The following is a 26540-nucleotide window of genomic DNA, read 5'->3' as shown; positions in this document are numbered from 1 at the left end:
AGTTTAACTGAAATACTCAAGTATTTATACTCTGTACTACTCCTATCACACATTCAATTAGAAATATTTTATAACTATACTTACACAAAATGTAAAGAGCATGAATATCTCATAAAATAGACATTAAACTAATAAATGACTACACTTTGCACCTTGACCAATTACATTTATATGTGGCTAAATGCATAAGAAACAATGATGAAAACTGTTTAACAATGGCAGAGGCAACCGTCTGCATAAGTGTTACTAATACTGTTCTTTACTGTTTAATAGGAATGTAAAGGATATGTTTACATGCATTTAAGTTAAGAAAAAAATCAATGCAGGATCATAACTTGTCATAATTGTTTTTTAAATTAAAGGATTTCAAAACTTCCAAAGCAATTAATTTTATGACACAAAGTATCTTACACATAACTAAATAAGTCAGGTTTCAGCTTTGTGGTTTATTAAAAAAATCTTGATTCTGAACTGAATACTGTCTGAAAAAATTGTCCAACCCAGTGGAACAGAATTTGTGTTAAAACCCAAGATGTTAACCTCTTAAGCGGTTAAAAACTAGAAATGGTTCCCTTAGAAATAAGCAAAACGTGAATTTAAGGCTTCTTTTTTATTTGTATGTAAACCTTCAAGATACATGTCTGCAAAAGAAAATATCCAAGTGCAACATCCAGGTGTGACAGGAAACTGGCCCTGAATGCAAACAATTTTTTTTATTAAATGATCACTCTAGATAAAATGCATCCGCAGAGTTTTGCATTTTATCTAACCTTATACATATGAAGAACAGAAATCGACCATGGAGAAATAAAAGAGTAACTAACACGAAGAACAAGAGGAGTCACACAGTGCTGTGAGTTGTCAGGGGTACAACATATGCAGTGCAAATTTGTGTCAACTTGACAGAAAAGGGTCACAAAAGACCTCCTTATTTGACACTGTGTGTATTCTACCCCCCACCACTGATGCCACAATGTCAACCTCATGTCTTGGTGTGTTTTCCAGAGACCCAAAGCATCCCAGGATTTAAGCTAACTGGAATTCGCTGATTCGAGATGCTATCCGATTCCAAGTAAAGCATTTCTTCTCCCGATTTCTTGGCTCATTCCAGGGCTCCAATTGAGAGTTAGAAATCATCGTCATCATCTGAGTCCATCACCCGCTGTCTGTTGAACTGTGAGAAGATGTAAAAAAAAAAAAAGTCAGCTGCACTAGAGAAAAATAAATGCACCAAACGTATGCAACATTTCAGAGGCACTTACTTTGACAGTGGTTTTTTTCTCTGTTTGCTGGCTGACCTTTTCGAGGATTTCGATCAAGCCTGACTCCGAAATCTGACAAGAGAGAATCTGGTCATTGCAATGCTGCCATGTGAGAGAATATACGCATACAGCCACATACACAGCCCTTCAAGCTTCAGAAGACAGGCTCTTACCTTTCCTCCCAACTTCCCATAGCGAGCCATCTGAATGAGATAATTTTCAACTGCCTTGGCCTTCTCTGGCTTCACCAAAGCAAGATTGCTTACTGAAGAAAAAGAGTAAACAGGATTCATTTCCAAACGAAAATTTCAAAAGGCTAGAATATGAATTTGAGAGCAGACTTACATCTGGCACGGGCAGACTGGTCAAGAACTTGGGCCAATATAGAGTTCCTCATTTCACCCTCTCTGTAAATATAAAGTCATTATATTCCCACAATAGCATCTATAAAATACTCTTTGGATACAAGACAAAGTAAAAATAAAACAAAAACATAAACATAAATTCCGGTAGAGAATCAGATTAGTTCCACAGATTTAAATTCTCATTGTTTTTTAAATAAACTGCGATTCTGGAAAAGTTGATATTCAATTTAAAGGTCATAAAGAGTTTCCAGATCTGCAGAGAAGTCAATGTAGAGTATATAAATAAACTAGAATTGCTATAAGTATTGAACACATCTCACCTTTGTTTGGCCTCCTCTCCTTGCTGATTATTTGAAGCATCCTGGAAGAACATGCGAGACAGCAACATGATAATAACAGTGGGTTAGAGGGAGAGTACACTAATGATATGTACAATATACTGTATGTATCAGGGCATTAACTATGTATATAGTCAGTGGGAGACTACTTTAACCTCTCAGTGCTCGCTGGAGAACAGACTGTTAATGTAATGGTGCCAGTTTCTAACTCAAAACAAGGTCTGTGATAATTGTTTTCATTATGGATTATCCTGCAGATTATTTTTTTTAGCAAGTGAATTTGTTTTCTCTATAAAGTAGCAGAACATATAGAAAAATGCCAGCTATTATTTTCATCAGATGAAGGCTCGACTGCACGTCTTGTTTTGTCTGTCAATCACTTCCAAACCCTCAGTTTAGCATCGTGTGTGACAAAGAGAAATGCCAAATCCTCCCACTGGTAGAGCTGGAACCAGCAAATGTTTTTTCATTCTTCGCTTTAATTTTTTTTATTATCAAAGCAGTTGATTATTCTATTATAAACTTTATTTAACAAGTAATCATTGTAGTCGTTGACATTTAAGCACTGACATTTTACTGTGAAACTAAGGTTCAATAATCTAACAACAAACTTTGTGTTTAATGAATACACTGATCTGCTTGAAATTAGTGCTGGGTGAAAAAATGATATCAAGATAAAAGACTCATATTGGTCGATATTGATAATTATCACAATAAATGTCTCATTATTATTTCTTATAAATTCAAATACTGATTTTAGCTACTGAGTGATGGCAAGAAAAATTCAACTCTATTTCTTTTTTTTTTTTACAAAAAAGTAACCTGATGAACATCAGTTTTGTGTTGTACATCCTTATAGTGTTTGACACAACACATAAGGATTATGTCAACATATATATTTGATTTTGATTTCACTGCTATTAATGAAAAGTAAATTCCCATAATTACAGTGACAGTGCTTTATGGTCCAGCCCTTCATGATATTACATTATAAAGGATACCACAGTAAGTATATGTAAAACACTGTCTTACAACGTAGTAGTTAGTATATTTCCCTATATTCTTTAATAAGTTTATAATTAAATAAACAAAATTAAGATCAGAAACTGTCCAGCCTTCTGGGTTAGCAGATCATTAGCAGAACAATAGATAATCTCGTTAATAAATGAAATATCCACCTGAGCCATGTCAGTCAGGTTATTGTCTCATGGATAAAACAGTTTGACTGGTTTATTACTCGTTTAGCTCCAATGAGGCTTCACGTTGTCAGATCGCTGGATCACAATAGATTCACAGATAGCAGGGAGGCGAGGCTGGTGATTACTGTGGTTTCTGTTCATCACAGCTGGTTTTAAACGGTTTACACACATTCATCTCGGCTTTAATAAGTCAGCATGTACGGTGTGTTCCCTGTGGGACCGCTTTGTTTTAGTGAGGTGACTGATTTAGCTCCACTAGCTGGCAGCAGCATGAACCCAGCCACCCCTTATATGGGCGGCTGCTAGCACGCTCCTTGGCTGGTGTAGAGTGCCTCACCCCGTGTTTTGCCTGTAGTTCCGACATCCTCTGCCGCCGGATCGCCTCTAACTCTTCGTCCGCCATGTTTTCACAAAAGGGAAAATGGAGCTAAGTCCGAGAGGATGAGAGAAGCGTTGAGCTAAAGAAATCAAACTATTCTCCCATCGGAGCCAAGGCCCTACCCAGCCGCAGGAAGTGGAGTCGATTTGGATGAGACTGATCCATGCGACAGGCAGAGGGAGCAATCGAACACAGAGTAGTTCACCAGCCGTAGAAAAAAGATTTTCCTGATTTTGGTTTTATTCATGAGGACGAAGGTTCCTTCAAATTAAGCTCTTTACATTTAAATGAAATTCAGCTTATACTATAGATTGTTTTAATATTGTATTTTCTTTATTGAATACACAAAATACATGCAACACACTCAGAGACCACAACCTTGTCAACAAAGTAAACATAAATATAGTCAATAATATGAAAGCTAGAAAAAACAATCACACGTGCACACACACACACATGTTTGTACTTCTATCTTAGTGAGGACAGTCCCAGACATACCTCTAACCCTAGTCCTTATACATTCCCTAGCCCCTTACCCTAACTATCATAACTAAATGCTTAACCCTAACCCTCAACCTCACCCTGACCTAAACCTAATTCTACCCCAACCCTAAAACGAAGTCTTAACTTTCCAACGGTCCTCACGAATATATAAATACAGTGATATGTTAAGTATAATTAACTTAACATATCTGACCTGAAGCCTAAGTTTATTTTTAATGTGGGCCATATACAAATTCAGTGGAGGTGATGTTGAAATCACTTGACTGTGGTGTAGTCGCGCTCTTTTAATGGGTGTAGTTTGTTAATAGTTTTTTTTACTTCTGAATACAACAAAAATGCACCATCGCTACTACACAGATAATTATGATTTTGTGTGTATGTATTAAATTAATATTCTTTTGACATCTTTACTTTACTAAACTTGGCCACTTTTGCCTCTTTACAAACACAGAAAGAGCAAGAATCACTTCCATTTTTACAAAATATAAACAAATCGGAAACGCTTTATTCTATGGGTCAATACAAATATTGTATGTCATAGTGACTGTGAAATATATTAAACAAATAATGAGAAAGCCTTAGTACAGATTATATCAGAACATTATTTATTTAACTGCAAAATAGTCATATTGAGGATGACATCATTATTCAAATGCATTCAAAATTTACATGGAGGATTGTGTTTCTTCCTTGTGTGACATTGTCACTGTCAGTGTGTGCCTGATAGATGGAGGCAGTCTCAGGACTTCATCCCATCTGAGCTCTAGCTCCCTCTGTAGGTACTGTAAGAGAAACGACTCAGCAGCAAGGGGACGTGGTACTTCAGTCCAGGGTCACTTATAGTGAAGACAATCTGCAACAAACAACCAATACGATCACACTGATTGGAAAGACTGTTATCATCTTCAGACTACGGGTTAAAAGAGGATAGACATACGATGTCAACACAAACATGTTTCCTCACCTCAACATAGGGGTAAAAACTGGTGTCGCCCATACTCGCCCAGTACTGAGCGGTGTCAAAATGCAGTCTGTACACACCAGGGGTGAACAGTTCTTTTGTGATGAGCCCTGGGCAACGTCCATCGTCATTAGTGGTCCTGTTGAGACATGAGATGTAAGATATGTGATGAAGTTTGCAAGATTAATGTTTGATACTCTGAAATGAGAATTTTTTTTTTTTACCCAGTGGTTATCAGTGTCCAGTCATTGGTCGAGGGGACTTGTCGAGAGAGGCTGAGGGCCACGTTCGAAGCAGGGATGCCCAGGGCTGTATTCAGCACGTGAGTGGTGAGCGGACTTGGTGAGCCTGCCATTGCTGTGCTCTAAAGACCAAGGGAGTAAGACTTTAATGTATGAGCTCACATCTCAAATAGTTCTCACATATACTTGACAAGTTACACAATTACATTCAGACAGGCCAAGTTTTCTCAAACATACACTGAATTCATGTAAGTTTTAATTATCTTGGCCAGGTTATTCCAAATTGACAATTTCTAAGAGTTGATGGGAGCATCCTGATGTTTATAAGAAATTTTGAATTGTGATTCTGTGTCTTTCATCAGAGAAAAGCATCAGATCACAACAGACAATATGACAATAATTATTTTAAATGCAGATTTGTAGTTTAATCCGTCATCAACTAATCTTATATATAAATGGGAACATGACCATTTATTACACAATATCCTCAGGATGATTGAACAACAGGACATTCAGGGTGTCATAGTAATTTAATCAGATTATATTTGTATGGCTCCTTTCACAGATACAAAATCATGGTGCTTTATGTCAGTACAGATGCACTATTCAAAATAGTCAAGGTAAAATCATAAACAATTGTTAAAATCAGAACAACAGTGTTATAACAACTACAATGGACCTTTATGGGAGGAAGGTTTCCCACCATGACTTAAAAGCCACAATACCAGGTAGTTGTTAATCATATCTGAATGTAAAATGTAAATGTAAATGTTAATAAATACCCTGGATATAATATTATGTAAGATCTGTCTCTGAATTTGATGAGTCATTTAACGCAAATGTCTCCACAGCCACAGAGTTCATGTAGTTGCCCTATAATACTATAATCAGTTTGAATGTAAAATGCTGTGTAGCTTAACATTCATCATGTTAAGTCAAAAATCTTCTATTTGATAGAGTTAGTTTAGTTAGAGTTTTGTGCTTACCTTATTTTCAGGCAAAATATGTCCCTTCAGTTTCTGCAGCCTGGACACACTCATGTGTGCTGAAGAATATAATGAGGGAATGAAACTGGGTCAGCAGTTTTAACTGAGGAATGCAATGTTACGGTTTATTTAACAGCATCAGACTGCAGTAGCATAACTTGTGGCCCGTTCAGTAGACATGTGCTTATCTCTTTGTCAACAGACGACCAGTTTTGCAAGTTCCCCTTTAGTCACACTCTGCCTCCAGCACTTTGAACTCAGTGGAAATGAATGATCCCAGTCGACTGCATTGAGACGGGGGCTCATTTAAAGTGGCACAATTGTAGTGAATTGTAGTTAAAGAAACATTCTTTTATTTTCTTACCTCGCTACTTATCCTCACCTGAAGCTTCCTGCTTGAATTTCCTCACTGACAGGACATGTGCTCTGTCTCCTCCCCCCACACACCCTCAACTTCACGTTCCAATGTAATTCACATCCAAGCGTTTAGTTTAATATTCTCAAATTTAAAGTTGCAGGGTTTAGAATGTAGTGACATGAAGTGCTGAAGTTGCATGTTGCAGCTGAACACCCCTCACCTCATCCTCCTCTTCAGAACCTGAAAGAGAACCTGTGGTAACCTTCAGTTTTCATGAAAACTCAAAGGGTGTTTAGTTTGTCCAGTTAGGGCTACTACAACAAACATGGCAGCCTCCAGAGAGAGGACCCCCTGATGTAAATATGAAGCATTTCAATAGAAAGGGCCCATTCTAGGGTAAATAAAACCACAATTTGTATAATTTAGATGAAACCCACTCATGAAAACATCACTAGGATTATTTTATATAAAATTCTTGTCAATAGATCCCTTTCACCTTAATATTACACGTTGGATCGTTAAGGGATCATTTGGTGCTAAAAGTTGAAAACAAGCAATTACCTGTATCATGTTTTGTAATGGTGACTGTGAACTACTCCGCTTGTTTTTCTGATTCTCATGTACCAAACTGTTGTACTCAGCACATCAGAAATGTGTTAAAGTCATCAAGTCCACTGTGTGTTTATCAGTGTTTAATAAATGATATGGTAAATCTTTGAGAATGTCAGAAAATTATCTGGTCAGAGAGTTTGAACCTACACACATCAACCACAAGACGGCTTTGGGATAAATTTTATAATTCGATATCTCATTTGCCTTCACCTGTGAACTCAACTGAATTCAATTTACGAGGTTTGTAGTAAATAAATTGATTAATCTCAATAATTAATCTGAATTGGTTAAAACTGTATTTCCTCATGTGATTGAATCAATATAAAAAAACATTGTACCTCATGACGTCATCAGAAGAAAAATATATATAATGGAAATATTATAAATGGCACTGAAGCTCACATTTGGCTGCACCACACATTGTGTATTCTTAAAATTATTAAATACAATTCCTGTTAGGTGACACTTCAAAAGCTTTATTGTATGTGCTATTGCTTCTTTCAACTCAACAGTAACAAATAAATATAACTATTTCCTTTCTGTGTGGCCGTAGCATCTTAGCTTTATAAATCAGTTCTTTTCTGTCTCAGATATGTAAGTTGAATTTCTAGAGTGACAGCAGGTGTTGAAGAGTTCCTCTGATTTAGTTTCCGAGCCTCGACAGACTGAACAAATCTCACAGAACTAATTCACTCATTTCATTTCTGGACCTGTTTCTGAACTGTGTGACATGTTGCTGGATTATGACTCCGACTGAGCTTTAGATTTGATTCTTTTCATGGGAAACATTGTCTGGATGGAAAATGATGATGCAGTGTGAGTCTGGTTCAAGTTGCTGATATCGCACACAGTCTCCTGTGGGTCAGACCTCTGCTGAAACCATCTGAGGCAGTAGGTTCATTAAGATATGTCACTATCTGACCAGTGGCTCTAATGATCCACTCTGTCTCAATGTAATATTTACCATTATCTAACCTCCCCAGTTCAATTAATAAATATATATTTTCTCCCTATATAATTTGCACACCTCAGATTGTTGTGTATGTAGTCTGGTTTGGTAACACGAGCAATTTTATATTTCCCTTTTTTCACATAATTTCCAAATATTGGTTTCTTATTATTTCCTCTGTTTCCGTCAGAATAAAACACACCAGCATGAACTGCGTTTATAGTCAATATGAAAATACCTTTACTACTGTGACAATGAGTATTTCCACTTGGCTTATCTTAAGATCGCAAACAAATACATGTAACACTATAAGAATTATAATAACATCATCGTCTTTAAAAAAAACACACACGAGAAGTCCTAAAGCAAGACTAAAATCAGACAGCAGAACAGTTACAGTAAAGTTTTACAATAATACACAATATTACACACTGATCTGGGCCTTTTAAGTGCCAAATACAGAGGAAAGAGAGCTGCAACATTCCTCTCACACATTTAAAGAAGACAAACTACTAGTATTTCTAAACATTACAAGGTTGTCTGTATAATACTTTCAGAGAGTAGCACTCAGATGTAGCGTACCTGAAACTTACAAGCAAAAAAAACATCAAACTCTTTTTCTCTCCTGAATGATCAGCATGTACAAGCAAAGGCTAGAATTAGTTGACTGTCAACAAAAGGCTGCCATCAAAGATCGTATCCTTTTGCTTTTACAAGTCGAAGATGCACAGATGTATATTCTTCATTTACACTACATGCACACAATATTCCAGTTTGACCCTTATTCTGGAATTGACAATGCTATTAAAGTTGATACAGGATTAAATCATATATTCAGTTTTTGAATAGTTTTCTGCATTATTTAATTAATTGGGCTTGGTGAACATAAAATGTTAAAGAGAAGAGTAAAATTCTTTAAAGACATTGTTTTTTTAGATCTCTCTTTTCTGGTATAAAATATTGAAGCAGCAGAAAGATTCTTGTGCCATAAATACACATTTTATTATTATTATTATTTTAAATGATTACTGTGTATTACTGTTTAGTCTCATTCTGTCTTTTTACATGAAGAATAAACTGGATAAACCGTTAAGCAGGTTACATAAGGTTTAATCAGACAGCTGTATTGTCACATTTGGATTAATACTGGAATATTGGTGTTGTTGCAAAGCCCCTCACACAGAAGAGAACGTTAAATGAACCTGCTTCCAGCTCGTCTTTATAATTACTTTCTAGATAAGATCCCGCCTCATTCTCTCAGGCCAACATTAACTCCTGTCAATCACATCCACATCTGTGTGTCTGTGTGTGTATAGATCCCCGTGTCAGCCATTTCGCGTTAAAGTATAGTCACGCAAACCAAGCTGCTGCAATACATTGAAAAGTACTGTGTTATCTGATATGTACACCCAGTTGGGGAATGAAGCCTCTGGTATGAGCGTTGGCTCGGCTGTGGTCGTTCTCTTCCTCAGTGTTTGGCACTTAATCCGCATCTCCTACGTTTCGTCCGAGCTTGCTCCCTCATATTTCCTCCTCTGGATCAGAGCTGTGGTTGCTCATCTGTGACAGACAAACAATGAGACAGAAGAGGGAGAGACAAACAAAGAGACTTTTTATTTAAACTGCAAGCTCGGAATGACTAAGTAAAATTTCATTGTGCATGAATGATCTGATTTCACAGGAGATACGCGCATGTGCACATGCGTCACAAGACTGAGACATCTAGATGTCTTGTCTGTCTGAAAATAAAACTGAACTAATTAATAAAAGATTAAATTTGGTCTCTGGCCATATTCAAGTTTTCTAATTATCTCTGCTAAGGAGGTTATGTTTGCAGCCATGTCTGTGTGTGTTGGTTTGTTTGTAAGAAAGATTAGCAAAAACTACTGGGCAGATTACCACCAGGTGGAAGGATCCAGTGTGGGACAGGGAAGAACCAATTCTATTAAGGATTTACATTAGGGGGCAGATCTTAGTTTTTTCTTTAACCTTGGGTTTTCAAAATGTTTGTTAATTTATCAGACAGCATATTTTGGGTCATATTTATGAGTGTGAGCAATTTTGTGCAGATCCAAATAAAAATCGGGCAAATTAATGTCTTCATCCACATATTATTAACTATATTGTATTGACTGTATTAACTCCTGGAGAATGTGCAGGTGTGCATTTACCGTGTGGCGGTCCTCATCAGGCTCCCTCAGGCCAGCGCTCTCCCTGTGGATCCGATGGCGGGAGCTGGGTGGGGAGAGGGAGGAGGGGGAGTGCTCCCGGCTGCTGGCGGACAGAGCATACGGGGAGCAGGCCGGACTGTCCTCTCTCAGGGGAGACCCTACCACACAGAAACCAACACATGGGAATGAGGGGAAAAGCAATGTGATTTGGACCTTATCCTTATCTTGAAACACGCGTGTGAAGAAACATGTTTACTGCGGCTCACAAAGTGTCTGCGCACTGACGTTGGACCAGATGACAGAAAACAAGAGTGGGAGTGACAGGTTGAAGGACAGATGAGGAGGAAGCAGAGGGAGGGGGAGGGGGGGGGGGGGGCGAGAGACAGCAGGCTAAATAGTGAGAGACAGGGGAATCAAGTGGAGCCGGAGATAAATTAATATGAAGATGAGAGCTATCAATCGTACAAGGTCGTTCAAAGCAGAGGGGAGAACACACACAGGCATACACACACTTTTCTGCAGCACACACACACACACACACACACACACACACACACACACACACACACAACACACACACAAACACACACCCAGCTGCTCACCTGCAGCCGCAGCTGTCACTTTGCCTTTTTAGTAAATTGTTTTGTTATAAATTCAGCACAATGTTTTGATGATGACCTTTAGAATCAAGGTTAAAGAACTGTCATTGTTTAAAAAATGAATAAAGCGTTTTAAGTGTGGTGGCGACTGAGGACGTTGTGCTTAGCGGAAGGTGGACTGCACCACATGAGTGTTGTAAATCCTATTTTACGATTTGTGATTATTTTAATTAAGATTGCAGTAAAAAGCAATTTCCTTATGAGGGATAACAAAGATTCATTCTTCCTCCGAGCTGGGAGTTACTGTGTTGGGTTTTAACGTCCACATGAGGGCAGCAGCAGCTCTTACCTGCACTGAGCCACTGTCGTTCTGATATTTGTTTTTATCCTGAAGCTTCATCCATCAGTTACTTTAACCAAACCCTTTGTTCAGCATGTTCCATCTTGATGTTCCTGCTCCAGCTGATTTAGCCATTGATTAAAATTTTTTTGAAATCCCTGACAGGACGAAAATTAATTGATTTGTCAGGTATAACAGGAGCGACTCCGCTGGCACAGTGTGTTCCCCAGCCAGCAGGCTCCCTGCGGCACGGGCCCTGAATCATTCTGTGACTGGTGGAGCAAATCAAGCAGAAATCTGAAATTGGCGTACCACCGGAGTCCGCCTTAAAATGTTTTTGATGCGCGAATGGATTATCCATCATCCAGTTTCAGACCGACCCGCCTCCGCCGTCTGCCTGAATGAGCGTCTCACCTTTGTGGTCACTCCTCTGTGTGTCCATCCTTTCAAGACTGTCGAGCAGCCCATCGATCTGTGTCTTTATCAGAGTCAGCTCCTTTTTAATCACCTGCAACTCCTCCATGCCCACTGCAGGGACACAGAGACACAGAGAACGTGAGGGACACTGGGACATTACACAGCCCGAGAGAAAAATATCTTCAGAGAGAACTTTGAAGGAAGAGTTCAACACATTTCAGTACATTATTACCATATCTGAACGCTTTACAGTTTAGAGCTGCATATGGCTGAAGCGAGCAGCTGATTAGCTTAGCTTGGTATAAAGACTTCAACATCTTGAGGTCAAGAAAAGATGTGAAGTAGGATTCATAAGGACATAAGAGGAAGACAGACGCCTTGGTCAGTGCTGTGCTAAAGGAGATAAGAGGCGAACAATTGAAACATCTTTCCAAAGCATTTAGAGAATTCGACCAGGCTCTTATCAAATACGTCTGGGCAATCTCAATCAGTTACGAGCCGTCCTGAGCAAGACAGACATTTTCAATCTCAGGCCTGAAGTCCTCTGGTCACCCTGAGACACTGGGATGTCTCCGATGTTAAGCCTTAAGAAACTATCTCCTGGCTCCAGACGGGGGCATCAACCGTCTCATCAATTCCTCAGTGAGTAAGTGTTAGAGTCTAAAAATTACTGAAAATGAGGATGCCGCCCCCTGGGGGCAAAGAAAGAACCACTGCAGGTAGAATCTCTATTAAGAGATTCTGCTTGTGAATATGCAGAACCTGTAGGCGGGGAACATGATTTTGGGGCAGGAAGTTTTCTGATTTCCGTTTTTTTGTTTTATCAGGTTTGAGCAGGCTTTGGTTGCCCGCAGGTAAACAGTCCATGTGGAGAGAGAAAGAGGAGGAACCCATTGAGTCAATTGCTTCAGCTAAAGGCTTTTTAATTTATAAAACATCTAGAACAAAAAAGTATCCCTGTTTGTGTTTTATATGGAGAAACATTTGACTCGAGTCATAAAAGAAACTAGTTGGACTGTAAAGAGTCTTGATCCAGATATCAACTCTCTACATCGCAGGCCTCAAAATACTGGCTGCTGCTCCCTGAGGCTGATTTGTAATCAGACAATAGCCGATGGGCTTGGAGATTGCTGTGGGGGGGAAATGGTTGACTTGGGAAAATATATGGAGCGAAACGAAATTGAGTTAGATTCATTTATGTAGAAAAAATAAAGCTCTGCTAACGTGCTGGTCTTTATTTTCCTCAAATTCAACTTGGATCCTGTTTTTATTTGTTGCTTCACCATCGTTTTTAATAATTGATAACAATTGTGGGGTGCGGGGGACCAGAAAAATGCTTCTGAACCACTGATCTAGAATCGGTGTGTGTCGAGTACACACAGAATATTTGGCGTGTGATAGATCCAGTGAGCCTGACTTCCTGTGTATGAAAAGTGTGTGGCCGCTTTTGATCAGAATCTTTAGCTGTAATAAACATTTGAATCTAAATGCAGAGAGGCTGACCATTGCATCCAAGAGCTTCAGGCAAACGAGAATCATCTGACGCAGCCTGTCGTCATGACCTCGACTGAATACGGCTTCGAGCCTTAGTTCAGACACATTACTCACACTTGGCTGTGCTTGAACTGGTGGAGTGGGCTCTGGAGCTTTTGGAGTGGGCTCTGTCTCGACTGCGTCTGTGGCCGGAGGAGTGGGAGGAGGAGCGGGGTCTCTTGGCCACACTGGGTCCCAGGGGCAGAGGAGACAGGGATGCCGGCACACGCTGGTAGTCATACACCCTGGAAATACAAAAGTGTTAAGCTGCCCAGTCCTCACACAGATACAACAACAATACACTCAGAAAACTAAAGTAAGCATGTGACGGACAGTGGAGATAGTAATTGTTCTGCAGGCCGTGGGAGCTGTCGACAGCCAGGACAAAGCTTTTAAAGCCTTCTACAGGTGGCAAGCGTTTACCCACAAGCTAATCTCACTCTTCTTCCAGATCAATACACAGCAAGCTACACACTCTTCATCCTCCTGGCCTATAGTGTTGTGTAGTCTGAGAGCATCTTCAAAATAGAATCATTCATGTTAAGTTTAGACTATTTCTTTTTTTTGTTTGTGACCTGATTCGTTTTTTAATCAGTTTGACATTAATGTATTCCCCGATTAAAGATAGAGCAGTGAAGTGTGAGTGCCTGTTTATTCCCTTTATTCAGTCTTTTCCTTGAACCTTTTAAAAGGTGAGTGAACACACAAGTATCCTGGATACTGTGACAGTCAAAGGTTTGTGCTAATAAAACCGGTTTGCATTACTTTAGCTTGTGCTGCTTCAGACATGCACTGAACTTCGGACATTTTCCTGAAATTATGCAGAGGGGATGTGTGTGACTAAAATGTGCGAGTCCGTGGCTCTTGACATTCTCCTGGAGCTTTTCCTGCAAAGAACCTCAAGAGAATTCACAGCGGGTGAGAGAATACATGGATGACGCTTCTAGCCCGCGATTGAGGCAAAACTGGAAATAAAAGAGAGGTTCCACAGACCCTGGCGCTGATTAGAACCAGCGCCAGGGTTGATGGGCTGTAAACAGTATTGCGTGATCTGCAGTTGAATTTATACATCATGTCCTGGGTCCTGCATGCTCTACCCAGACTCAAACCCCTCCCCTGAACTTTACGGACATCGCCTGCTGTTATGAGCACGTCTGACTTAGACAATCTCCTGCTGCATTCTTCATATGCGAAAGGCAAACACCCTAAAATGTACAGACCCAATTGTCCGACCCAATTCATATCTGAAAACGGCTTCAGCCTCTTAGAAGTTTTTTGGTGTGAAATATTTCACTTAGAAAATGGTTTTATATTGATGCTTGTCTAACCTGGTATTTGGTTAATAGAAACAAATATATATATATTTCTGTGGGTAAAGTGTCTAAACTATGACAACTACTGAAAGGCCTATCTCAAACAAGGGAGTGATACAGGCTAGTAGCTGACATGAAAGAATATATAGAGATGTATGTGTGTGTGTAAAAAAGCAGCTGTATCTCATATATAAAGGTGCAACTTTATATTCTACATTCATTTGTCTTTTACTTTCTACCTTTGTCTCTCTCTCGCTCTCCTGTGCTCTGCCATTGCCTCGTCCCTGTGGACAGCTCCATGTTTCTATCTGTCACTGAATGTAATTGGTTCTGTCAGGGCCAATCAATAGCTCCCCGCCATGCTAACAGCACGGGCGACAGGAGGTGTATCACAGTCAAACGCTATAGTGGTAACAGAAATGAAACTGTGTTTGTGCCTTTGTGTGTTTGTGTTTCAATAGAAATAGAGATGATGTTGTGATTCACTGACCCACTGACCAGGTGAAACCCAGGTACAAGGTTCAAACGGACCAATGATTGTGGGGCAAAGCTGCAGAGAGCGTAGGGCCCGGCCAGGGCAAACAGAATCTAACATTTTACTGAGGTTTCTGTGGATTTGTAGCAGCAACCGACCAACAAATTGAGTGAATTCATTAATAAAAAATAAAAAATATGGTCATATGAGCTACAAAATCTAAGGTCATGTCCAGAACGTTATAAATCCCGGTGGTAACAGCAATCCAACCGGTTACAGTCTCAATCTGGATCAATCTGGTTGAGGGACAGACGGAGCCCAGCCTGGTTTCTGCAGAGCCAGGAGAGGGAAGGAGTCCTCTGCTGTATATCAGACGCCAGCGACAGGGAGGCAAGCTGTCAGCTGCAAGGACTTTGAGTTGGACAGTAATGTAGATTTACTGATTGAGCTGTTAGCCAGTCAGTCACTGGAAGCTTTTCTCTGTTGTTTTCTCCTCTGTTATATTCTGTGAAGCCGCTCTACCTGATACAGAGATTTCTGCAAACGATCTGTTCACGGATCTCTCAGCCAATAATATCGTCCGAGATTAGCATTTCAATGTCATATCAGTATTGTAGTTTATGTTTGATAATATGCACTGATAAAATATTATATCTATAATGTAAAAATGATATCACGAAAAGATGTGTATTTATGTTTACATTTTATAATATTTTAATTCAGGTTCTATATATCTAGCTGTATTTTTGTAATCGCAGTTATTAACAATAAAATGCATGGTTAAGCTGTAAAATATTAAGCTTCAATTACGTTTTTTTTTCATAAGAAATTGATAACAACATACACCAATTTTTTTAAATACAGTAAAAACATTGGCTGATATGTTGGTATCGCAACCTCTTTCCTCCCTAATACCACAGACTGTAGATAAAGATGGTCAAACTGGCTACTCCAAAAAAGTGAAGCTGAATCATCTCGATCTCCACCTGGTGGCTTGTTGCAGTATAGATCATCCATGTTAGTGGATGGGATATGGATAAAACTAAACAGTCAAACTAGTTGTTTCATGTTATTAAAATGGTGTCTAAACGTCAGGAATGACAGCTGAGAGTGACCTGTGCGTGTATCGATAGAACCGTGCTACCGCGGCTGCACACCATGATCGCTACCACGCAGACTCTATTTGATATGTGAGATATTTTGGTTAAATTTCTTGATAGTGGGAGGAAGTGGAGATGCGTTGTTCCTCTCTATGTTCAATCTCCATATCAGTCGGGCTCTAATACACACACAGACACACAGGTATGGCAGTGTCACATAAGGATGAAGTGTGTTAGAGCACCAGAAGTGTGTAAGATTAGAGGCTTTGAGCAGAGACCAAATACTTATGGGAGTTTAAAGTACTTTAGAGCAGTTTGCAGGGGCAGATAGACAATGTGCTGTTACACCGACTTTGAAGTGTCATCTCAGAGAATGGCGGCTCAGACAATGAGAGACTGTAGACGAGCGAGGATTACAGAAAAGTGTGCGAGTGTGTGTGTGAGAGAGTTTGTCTCTATGGATTAGACCCCACAGCAAAAGCCGCTTTGTAAACTCGGACTGTTATCTGTGTGCTGAAAGACACTTTCCTCCATTGTTTGCTCAAGAGGACAGCAGACAAAAACAGTCATTCCTCTCCTCCCCACACACACTGTCTCCACCTCACCCGGAGGCAAACACATGTGCGTACACACACACATAAATGTCCACACACAGCTGTCAGTGGTGCTAGCTAACAGAATGGGAAATAATCATGCACTGTGTTAAAAACAAATTAAAAATTCCAAGGCGAGTGTTCCCCCCGGAGCGAAGGCAGAAAAATGCAGAGCAAAGCAAAGCAAATGAAAAAAGATGACGGTTAATACTTAGAGCATCAGAGCGTCGATATGTTCGAGAAAGAGGCAGTGGAATGAGGTGTATCTTGAATTGTGTTGTTGTGTGTGTGTGTGTGTGTGTGTGTGTGTGTGTGTGTGTGTGTGTGTGTGTGTGTTCAGATCTGAAGTTTTATTCAGATCTGCTGAGTGGAGTGTTTATGAGTGAGGCCTGGGGGATGCAGGAGGGTCCCTGAGCAATTTCAGTCAAGGACCAATAACACAGAGCTCGGTCTAAATACTTCAGCCATGGCACCACTGCACTTTACTCTACACTGCACATGAATCTATTCTGCTCATTCTCACAGATTGTAAACCAACTGATGTGGTGACTGAAGTTATCAGAAGAAGTTTGTTTACGACTGGGAAAAATCACTGGAACGCCGCCTCAAGTCAGAACCACAACCCGGAAAGCCTGCAAAAATGTTGGTACACCAGTTGCTGACGTCATCACTTATAAACCAATACATTTTATTTTACAATCAGCTCTGAATGGTAGCTCCTAATGTTTAACTTATTCATCTCTCTAAAACCACTTTTTAGCCAATACAGACTTTTTATGATTAATGTTAGTTTGTTTGAAATGATTTATCCTCCTGTCGCACCTGATCCTTTTATTTGCTCTTCATTATTATTCAAATATCGGTAAGGTGTTGTTTAAATGCTCTAAACCAATAAATACAACACGTTTTCTTTACAGCGTCCACAGAAGAATGCCTTCACAACTTGGGGAAAATGGACCGTCCCAGGAGCCTGTGAATGCACAGTGAGTCCCAGATAATATGCTCAGTTTCAGTGTCTACATGGAGAATTACATAACCCTAATGTCTGGTTGTTGTTGCTTCAACTGCATTTCTACTAAGAACTTAACCTGAAGTGAAAGTGGCTTATAACCTGTGACATTTCTCAACACAGGCCGTGAAGTTTGGCATTCATTTTAAATCTACTATTAGACTGTCTGAAAAAAAATCTGCTTTAGTCGTCTCAAGCCTTCTTGTTTTAAATAAAGTCAATGCAAAGTGAAAAGGTCTTTGAGTGAAACTTAACCCAGGACTGCTCATGACTTCACCTTTGTGGTAAGGCACAGAATGGAAATCAGGTGTTGATTCATTTTAGTTTAGTTCTTCTCACGACGATTTATGTTCAAGTATACATTTTTCTGCTCAGTTAGGTTTAGTTATTGATGTGATAAGAGCACCGTGCTTGACAGCTGAGACTGACTTGTCGACAGCGTGCATCAGCAGGAATTAGATATAGTGGTTCCATCCCTCGTTCACTACTGCGTCATCGGCACAAGAAGGCAGCGTTCGAATCTGGGATATTATGGCTTCATTTATGAGTAGTGGGATGAAGTGGAGACAATTTGTCCATATCTTTATACAGTATAGGGCTGGGCTATATTACTTTGAATCAATATCACCATTATTTCAAACTTTAACCTTGATTACGATTAATTAACGATTATCCCCTCCCCACAGGGTTGTGAACTAACCTCCCTGAACAGGCGGCAGGGGGACACGCAACTGCAAATTGAACGTAGCCGAAACCCGACAGTTCATGAATGCACACATTGGGGAAGCATTAACGAAATTAACTGACATGAGCAAGATTAAGTCGGTTAGAGGTTATAAATGTCAATCTTGATACATTTTCGGTTAATGGCCCAGCCAGTAGTCTATGTCCAACATCTCATGACATTTAAGTGTGCGACTGTCACTGCCTGAGGACATAAATATATTTTGTGTATGTCTGCATTTTTCCATGTCCACATGTGGGTGATGTGATGAGCGAGCTGCTGGCTGTTTAAGCAGTAACAGGCAACAGCGTAAGCAGAGAGCGGATGACTGACAGTTGCGCAGCAGACCGCGGTGGGAAGCAGAAAGGACGGAAGACAGCAGGGATGAAGAATGTGCTTCAGCCTCATCCTCTTTAGCCTCCTGTGACACACAGACACGCAATGAGGTGTGTGAGCTGCCATGCAGAGCTCTCTGACAGTACCTGTCATAGTAGTCCTCATGATAGCTGTCGTAGTCCAGGTCGAACTCAGATCTGCAGGAGAGGTGGAGAGGGACACAAAGAAGGAGGAAGTGGTTAGAAAAAGTATTTGTTGAAGGTGCATCATACACTTTTACTCAGCTTTCACAGATTGCTCTTAACACACAGCAAGCTTGGTTGGCGTGTTAGTGTTTAAAAGTGTGTGTGTGTGTGTGTGTGTGTGTGTGTGTGTGTGTTTGAGCTGCAGCAGGGTTATATGGTGCTATCACTTCATCTGGAAAGAATACAGTGTTCATGATCTCCAGCCAGCTGGAAAAAGACATTGGATTTGTTCTGCTGCAACATCAAAGCTGGAAAATCCATAAAAATGGTCTCATGGTCCAACTGTACCACCCACTAAACACCTCTGTACACGTATCAGCTTAGTGAGGCAAGCTGTGAGGCATGTGTGTGTGTTTATGGGAGAATCGGTGGCAGGTGAGTGATGTGACAGGGCTGAACTTATGCGGGGTGGTAGCTGGTGTGTACCTGCGGAAAGAACCGGAGGAAGTGGAGGAGAGAAAAGTGACACTAAGCCAGGGCGAACATTCTGGTGTGTCAGACCTCAGCATTCCTCCCTAATCCCGGCGCAGAGTCCCTAATAATCCCTCCATGTTGCTCTCCCTCCCTGTGTCTCTCTCTTTGTCTCCCTCTCTGACTCACTCCCTCTATCTGTCTTTGTCCTTCTTTCACCTAACTGTCATGCTTTCCCTTCGTTCAAACTGACCTCACTCCATCCAGTTCTCCCTCAACCACATTTTAGAGCTATTTTAGAGATATTCAAGTAACACCTCGTATTTCACAAAATGTTACATGAAAACAACACGACTGTTCGGGTGACTTATTTCGGGAGAGTTACATAACACACTCACCGTCCTTGACATCTTTTTATCTGTCAAAGAGCGAGAGTTTGTGGCTGTAGTCCCCTGATGCTCATCTCCTCCATGAGACAAACATCAGGGGACTGAAACCGAATTGCACCTTTGTACAAATATACAAAGACAAACATGTCAGTGTTATGAGAAGAACAAACCTCTCAACCGCTGTGTGTTTGTGTGGATCTGAAGTGTGGACCTATTTTGGAGTGGACTCCAATCATGTCTCCTCCAGTGTGACTCTCAGGGACACTTCTCTGTCTCACACCAGCTGGTTTTGGAGGTCAGGAGACAGGAAACTGCCAAATTATTTATAACAAGTGCTCATGTCTGAGCTACCCATGTGCCAAGGATCCAATTTAAGTTCTTGAAATAGTGAAATGTGTTGTTTTAGCTCATTTTGTCAAAACAGTTTTCAACACATTGATTCATAATGCTTTCCAGGACATAAAATAAAGATGTGTGTATTTCAGGTAAAGTCTTATTTTTCACCCTCCACCAGTTAAGAAAACACAGAGAGGCATGAGAAAAGAGGAGGAGAGCAGCAGTAACTCCACAGCTCCTCAGCTGAGCCGAGCTTTCTGTTCTCTAAGTGAAGTCTGCCTGAAGAAAAAGAGAGAGAGAATAACAGCTATTCTCCGAAATCCTCTCTGAGGGACAACTAAGCCGCTGTTCACTCTCTGCCTGTTTCTGTCCCAGTGGCGCTCAAACGTTTACCTTCATCACAGCGGAGTCTTCTGGGCTTAGAAGCAGACAGAATAAATCATCGGTGTTCGCAGTAAATACATTTTGTAATGTGAAGCTTTTATTCTTTTTTTATCCCTGTATTTGTTGTTATTTTAATTAGGCTGAATAGATTAGACTTTGCAGGATTTCACTTCTACTTCACTCTTTAAATCAATTATTAGCAATAAATGTTAAATAACTGTCAAATGTTAAATAACATAGTAGGTTATTAATTTGTAATGATAGTTGGGTCATTGGAAATGTCACAGTGGTGCCGTAAATATCTGTAATTAACAGATACTCAAACGTGATTCATTGTAGATAAATCTGTGACAGGTAAGCTTAGCCTCCATTTAGACTGTATTTACATCTACACTGAGCATCCAAGTTCCAGGGTTACTGTGTATCCTGAGCATAGAAACGTGTGTGTGTGTGTGTGTGTGTGAGAGAGAGAGAGAGCGGGAGGGAGGAAGAGAGAAAGAGAGGGAGAGAGAGAGGTAGATGGACAGCAGGGTCACTAAAGGCTAATTAATTTCTTTTTCATAATTTCTCAAGTGCCAAAGCAATCCATTAGTCATGGCTGGCCATAAATCACTTCAGCCTCAGCATGCCTGTGTGTATGTGCATGTGTGTGTGTGAGTGTGGTTGTGTGAGTGTGTTTGTGCATTAGGCACAGACAAGTTGCTTTTCGTGAACAAAGATTTCCTCCATCGTGCACACGGAACAACCACCAAAGGCAGAAACCCATCAGAAAAACCTTTAAGGTGTGTGTGTGTACGGTGTTTGAGTGTGTGTGTGTGAGATAAACTGTGTGAGATGAAATATTATAGATGTAGTTCAATTGGCCTAGAGCCTTGACAGATGCAATTTAAATCAACACTGACAATAAATCAAAGTGACACTTAATGTGGGATTCTTGTTTTCTTGATTGTGGTGACATCAAATGATCATTTCTTACAATCACTACCAGCTCTTAGTAATCAGACTGGACAGTTCAATTAATATGAAAGTTAAACTGTATATTTACAAATGACAGTGAGCCACAGCACAAATGCATCTGTTGCTGAAAGTAACCGCATTTACAGAGATGGCGAAAAGCAGACAAAGGTTTATATCTGTTTTGATCCATTACATCAGAAGTGCCACAACTGTAGACCTGCTGCTGGATTCAGAAAAACATCTTAAAAGCAGCAGCTAAGTTTAGGTTCCATCTGAACGTCTTGCTAAGTAGATCTCATTTAAAAATAGCAAAATCTCACCCAAGTGAAGAGCATCAAGCCTCTCTGCCTTGAGTGTATTTGAAGGTAAATCTTGGAGTTTGAGTTGGAGCTCGTCCCATTTTTCTCATTGCAGCAGCTAATGACAACGTAATCTTTCTTTACACATCCGGTGTACATGCACATCATGTTCCCGCACACCCGTGACTTCGTGAAATTAGGTGTGCACCGATACACACACCTACTGTCAGATATATTACTCAAACAATTCATGAAGCAAAGTGCAGCGTTACACTAAAACCTCCCAGAATTAATGAAATTTGGTGTCATTCGTCATAGTACAAAGCACGAGGAAGGAATTAGTTCCAGTTACTTCATTTCAACACCTATTATGTTCTTCCCCTTTCTCCCCCTCCCTCTCTCACTCTCTTTCTCTCTCGCTCGCTCTCTTCCATGAAAATGTGATGGCCATTAATTTACATTTGCATGTGGTGAAGGACAGACGGGTTTAACGACTGTGCTCCACTGAGAATTCAGATTTATTTTAACATAAGTTTTTCCCTAAATCAGGTCGGAAGCGGCAGGTGAAGTATGATGGATTTCCAGATCATATAAAAAGCAGGTGTGAATATTGCATTCATCGCTAGTAATGAGCCGTTAAGAGGAGAATATATTGAATCTATGCAGGAAACCCAGACCCAGGCCACACTGCATGGGATTCAAACCAAAACCCTTCTTGCTGTAAAGGAAACAGTGCGTACCACTGTACCACCAGGCTGCCTCAAATCTATTAATATAGAAACACATTGTTGTGTTGGGAAAAAATCCATCGAGCAATGTGGAAACAGATTTATGATCGCAAGTCTCATGTTATACGTGTGTTGGCGTTTTTATTAGTGTTTATAGGCTTCCCATTGTGTTCCATTATCCACTGTACGCACACCTGTTGTTACATTATTAGTTACATGAACAAATGTAGACAGACTGGGAATGATGTTGTGTCAGTTGGTCGTGTTCCCACGATGTGATTACAAAGAGGAGTCTGTGGCGCTCCTAATGTCTGTTGATACCAATGAATCTAAAGCTCACGTTTTGGTCTCTCAAAGTGAACAGTGTAATAAACAGGACAGGTTCCAAACAGATGCAGTAAAACAGTAAAACTCAGAAAACTTCTCCTCTTTCATCCAGCCGCGTCTTAGCCTGTTAAGAAGTAGTTTGATGATGAGATAATCTCTCCTTTAGAGTGTTGAGATATTTATCCACAAACTGAGCAGATGTGTCACAGTTTTCTTTCAGCTGGTTCAGAACAGAGACTGTATATAAATATGAATAACACGTCTCTTCTCCCTCCCTACCTCCAGTAATGTCAAAATATCCCGGGCACATGCTGCAAGTATAGCAATCGAGGTATTGAGGTCCAGACAACACACATGCTTGACCAATCACAAGCCAATCTCAGCTGTCAGTCATTACGTTTCACCCCGTTTTTAAAAGCACGAAATGATTAATACTAAAAAATTGCTTGAAAAGTAAATGTAGCTCTTACATTTAAACTACTACTTACATTTAAACTACTACTTACAATACATTTTAAGTAAGAACTACTTAAAATGTCAGAAATCATCTTTGAGAAAAAAAGATTCCACCTGTACTGTCACTTTTAGTTTGATCCATCTCCCATCCACTAACATGGAGGAGACCTATAGCGCAGCCACCCACCAGGCGGAGATCAAGATGTTTTGGATTTTGGGGTCCATCTTTAAATACAGTCTATTGTTCAAACTAACTACGACAAAGCACAGGAAGCAAATTACTCTGCATTGACCTAACTCCATCATCTAGTGCGGATACGTCAAAAATTGTAGTGATCACCTGTCAAGTTGAACCACAAGGTGATGTTCCTCAGTTTATTTCTAAATTGTGTGAGAAAGGGATTTTTCTTGTTGCCCAGCCATAAAATCTGAAAATATCGCTTGTGTTCACGGACTGACTGTTAGAGGAGAGACAGAGAGAGACAGAGCAGAGACACCACGGGATGTTGGGGGTGAGTATGATGAAGATGAAAGCGTAGCGGCTTTGATGGGGGACGAAGGGAAGATGAAGGGGATGCTGGCAGCTTGTTCTCCCTCTCAAACGCTCTCTAAGGACAAAATCTGAGCTAATCTACTCCCCCTTAGCCTTTCATTTAATCACTGTCGCTCCTATTCTCTTCATTTCAATCACATTCAAAATCCCTTCCTCTGTCTCTCTTGTTTTTTAAAGCCACGAGTGATTCTCCGTTTACGCCCCTCTGCATTTAATACACTGAATATGCACATGGTCACAGTTAATAACAAAACTGTATGGTATGTTATAGGTCATACGGATTCATATCATTCATGTTAGTGGTATCACAACGCATCATCAGTTATTTCACACTGGTGCAGAGTCTGTTCTAAACCTGCCTGTTGGTTTGGCCTGTGGTGATGCTGGTTGCAGATTTCTTTCTGAACCAGTAATAGTGACCAGCAGTTACTGAGTCGCAGCGAGAAGAGACCGACTGCAGGACTCAGTCCACGGAACCACAAAGCTGCGCCACTGCTGCTGCATAAAGAGCTGCTCACCTGTTTATTCAAAGCTCAGTGAAGCTCGACTCACGTAATGGAAATTTACTTAATAACTTCTTAGTGTATGCTCACAGCAGACATGTCAATCCTGGGTACAGCTCAACACAGACTTTATGGTGCACCCACTGTCTAGCATGTGAGCCCATTGTCTCTTCATGTCTTGCAGAAGTTGATCCTGATATCACCTTATCATCTGACCTTTTGATCTACTCTGGTTTAACTGTGTTTGTACTTTGTTTGAAGAACACAGCTGAGTGACACAACACCCGACCAACACATGATACCATTTCCTCTCCAACATATTTCGGATGCAGCCCATCAGTCACAACCTTATCAGACGATGAGTTCCAGACACAGAACAATACATTCACACAGCCCCCTCTTCGTGTTTTTGGGGTCAGGAGGTAACCCACAAAGAGACACTTAAATATGAGCACACACACTTCAAATTGTATCTCACTTGCAACCTCCACCTTGCCTGTGTGATCCTTTCTGCAGAAAGCTTTTACAAATACATTTACAAAGACATCTTGTCTCAACACCTTGTTTGTAGACTTACATTTCCACCACACTCAAAACCATCAAGGAGGAGCTAAATTTGTCTTCAAACTTAAATAATATGACATTCATTGTGGTAATTATCGATATCGACTGATGCAACATTTTTTATCGTGATATAATTTTTGCCCATATCATGCAGCTCTACTGAATATGTCAACTGAAAGAGATTTTTTACACAAAGGAAAGGACGTTATCCTTTTAATCCCCCTGGTTCCATCACAGACAATACAAGAATTTTTTTTTTTTGTAATGAAATATCTTTGTATTTTTCCATATGCCATTATTGACAACTACATGGTTGTATCATCTATAAGAATTTGTCTTCCGAATTATTGTGGTATATACAGTCAATAACTTTCACACGTATGGTATCTGGCACGTTTCATCCTGTGGGAGACTTTACATTTGACAAGGAGCATCTTTATTATTTCCTGATTACCCACTTAAACATGCAGCGATCACACACTCTGCTGCTTTAATCAATGGCCTGAAGGAAAGTAGCCGATCAATAACACATCACCATGTAATCTGCTCCTTGACATCCATTATTGCTTGGCCCACTGGTTTGCTTCATTCGGATATACTGCATGTACCACGGGGCAGTGATATACAGCTACAGGCCTGAGCACGAGAGGCAGTGGAGTAATGGAACCTCGTGCAGCTCATAAATTTATATCCTTACGTGCATCAAGGTTAAATAATGGCCTGAGAGCAATTCATTCAGTCTGAAAATATATGGAGGTTTATGTGTCAGATTGCACTCATCGTTCTTCACTTTGGTTTAAGTGTCTCTGAATGGCTGACGGCCCTTTTGATTTGATTGCAGTCACACCATCAGGAAGAGGAGCTCGAGAGCAGTGGGCTAAGAGAGTGCAGCTGGGGGAGACCTGCTGCATCATGGGAGCAGAGCTGCAGCCTCAGAAGCAACACGTATCACGCCAGGGCCACAAGCGCCAATTCACGTGCGGGCAGCCGCCTGGCTGCTCACACCGGAAGCGCATTTCTCTGCGCCGCTCAGCCCACAATTCTGCTTCATCTGCTACTCTGTAATCCGGCTGTGGCACTTCGCTGCCAGTTGATTAACATGGGCACCGAAAGGAAGCGGATAGCATTTCATGGCGCTTCGTGACGCTTCCGCCTCCGATGTGTGCGTCAGACAACAGGGAACTGGAGAGGGATCCACAGAGGAAAGACATTTTCCTCTTTGATCAGAATATATCCTTGACGTAGCCTCATAGGCGTGCAAGAGCTCTTTAACGGGTAGAGATGTTCCGATTGCAGAAATCGGATACTACCAAAAATGCCGAGTCGGGCATCCCTGAGTACCCAAATCTATGTGCCAACCTGATACCTGATTTAAAGGTAGCAATTGTAGTTATTTTTCAGTTATGATTGTCAAACTAAAAAATAAAAGAAGTTCTAACCTGAGCCAGGTCATACACCTATGACAGCAACCATCATTTCCTTACAGTGTAAGAAGCATAGAGTAGTTGAAATACGTGATATAAGTTGTTAGCTTTTTAAATGCACTGGTACTTGATCGTAACATCGGCTGATGCACAAAGTCCAGGGTATCGGTAACGGGAAAGGAAAAATGGTATTGCAACA

At 40.5% G+C, this 26540-nt stretch overlaps 3 protein-coding genes across 6 annotated transcripts in view; all 3 read right to left on the bottom strand.

The window, feature by feature from the left end:
• Positions 1 to 595: 595 nt before the first annotated feature.
• Positions 596 to 3710, bottom strand: pdcd5 (programmed cell death 5). The gene is made up of 6 exons (XM_053420367.1): positions 3502 to 3710; positions 1948 to 1988; positions 1608 to 1669; positions 1436 to 1527; positions 1263 to 1334; positions 596 to 1174 (listed from the first exon to the last, which is right to left on the bottom strand). The coding sequence occupies exons 1-6, from the start codon at positions 3565 to 3567 to the stop codon at positions 1127 to 1129; spliced, it is 381 nt and encodes a 126-aa protein (XP_053276342.1). The 5' UTR covers positions 3568 to 3710; the 3' UTR covers positions 596 to 1126.
• A 925-nt stretch (positions 3711 to 4635) lies between these two features.
• LOC128438010 (5-hydroxyisourate hydrolase) lies at positions 4636 to 6713 on the bottom strand. 2 transcript variants are annotated; one of them, XM_053420355.1, is made up of 5 exons: positions 6619 to 6713; positions 6237 to 6295; positions 5233 to 5372; positions 5012 to 5147; positions 4636 to 4900 (listed from the first exon to the last, which is right to left on the bottom strand). In XM_053420355.1, exons 2-5 carry the CDS (start codon positions 6288 to 6290, stop codon positions 4811 to 4813), a joined length of 420 nt encoding a protein of 139 aa, XP_053276330.1. In that variant the 5' UTR covers positions 6291 to 6295; positions 6619 to 6713; the 3' UTR covers positions 4636 to 4810. The 2 variants fall into 2 exon arrangements, with proteins under 2 accessions (XP_053276330.1, XP_053276322.1); XM_053420347.1 differs by having other exon boundaries at positions 6601 to 6700.
• Positions 6714 to 8367: 1654 nt separating this feature from the next.
• LOC128437993 (heterogeneous nuclear ribonucleoprotein C) overlaps positions 8368 to 26540 on the bottom strand; it is a 38148-nt gene continuing 19975 nt past the window's right edge. For all 3 annotated transcript variants that reach the window (XM_053420318.1, XM_053420327.1, XM_053420335.1), the window contains exons 3-7: positions 18912 to 18962; positions 13291 to 13460; positions 11680 to 11793; positions 10327 to 10484; positions 8368 to 9715 (exon numbers count right to left, since the gene is read on the bottom strand). In XM_053420318.1, the coding sequence (XP_053276293.1) occupies positions 9677 to 9715; positions 10327 to 10484; positions 11680 to 11793; positions 13291 to 13460; positions 18912 to 18962 (532 nt within the window). In that variant the 3' untranslated portion in view covers positions 8368 to 9676. The remainder of the gene's footprint in view (positions 9716 to 10326; positions 10485 to 11679; positions 11794 to 13290; positions 13461 to 18911; positions 18963 to 26540) is intronic.

The sequence above is a fragment of the Pleuronectes platessa genome, chromosome 1 (assembly GCF_947347685.1).
Source record: "Pleuronectes platessa chromosome 1, fPlePla1.1, whole genome shotgun sequence".
NCBI lineage: Eukaryota > Metazoa > Chordata > Actinopteri > Pleuronectiformes > Pleuronectidae > Pleuronectes > Pleuronectes platessa.
This window is presented reverse-complemented; position numbering and strand designations above follow the sequence as displayed.

What these genes read in the sequence shown, in the direction of transcription:
- LOC128438010 (XM_053420355.1), bottom strand. Translation starts at nt 6,290, where the DNA reads ATGAGTGTGTCCAGGCTGCAGAAACTGAAGGGACATATTTTGCCTGAA. An exon ending in ATATTTTGCCTGAAAATAAG is followed by an intron (nt 5,373 to 6,236) that starts GTAAGCACAAAA and finishes CTTGGTCTTTAG; the next exon opens with AGCACAGCAATGGCAGGCTC. An exon ending in TGGACACTGATAACCACTGG is followed by an intron (nt 5,148 to 5,232) that starts GTAAAAAAAAAA and finishes ATGTCTCAACAG; the next exon opens with GACCACTAATGACGATGGAC.
- pdcd5 (XM_053420367.1), bottom strand. Translation starts at nt 3,567, where the DNA reads ATGGCGGACGAAGAGTTAGAGGCGATCCGGCGGCAGAGGATGTCGGAA. An exon ending in GGAGAGGAGGCCAAACAAAG is followed by an intron (nt 1,670 to 1,947) that starts GTGAGATGTGTT and finishes TTATATTTACAG; the next exon opens with AGAGGGTGAAATGAGGAACT. An exon ending in ATGGGAAGTTGGGAGGAAAG is followed by an intron (nt 1,335 to 1,435) that starts GTAAGAGCCTGT and finishes CTCTCTTGTCAG; the next exon opens with ATTTCGGAGTCAGGCTTGAT.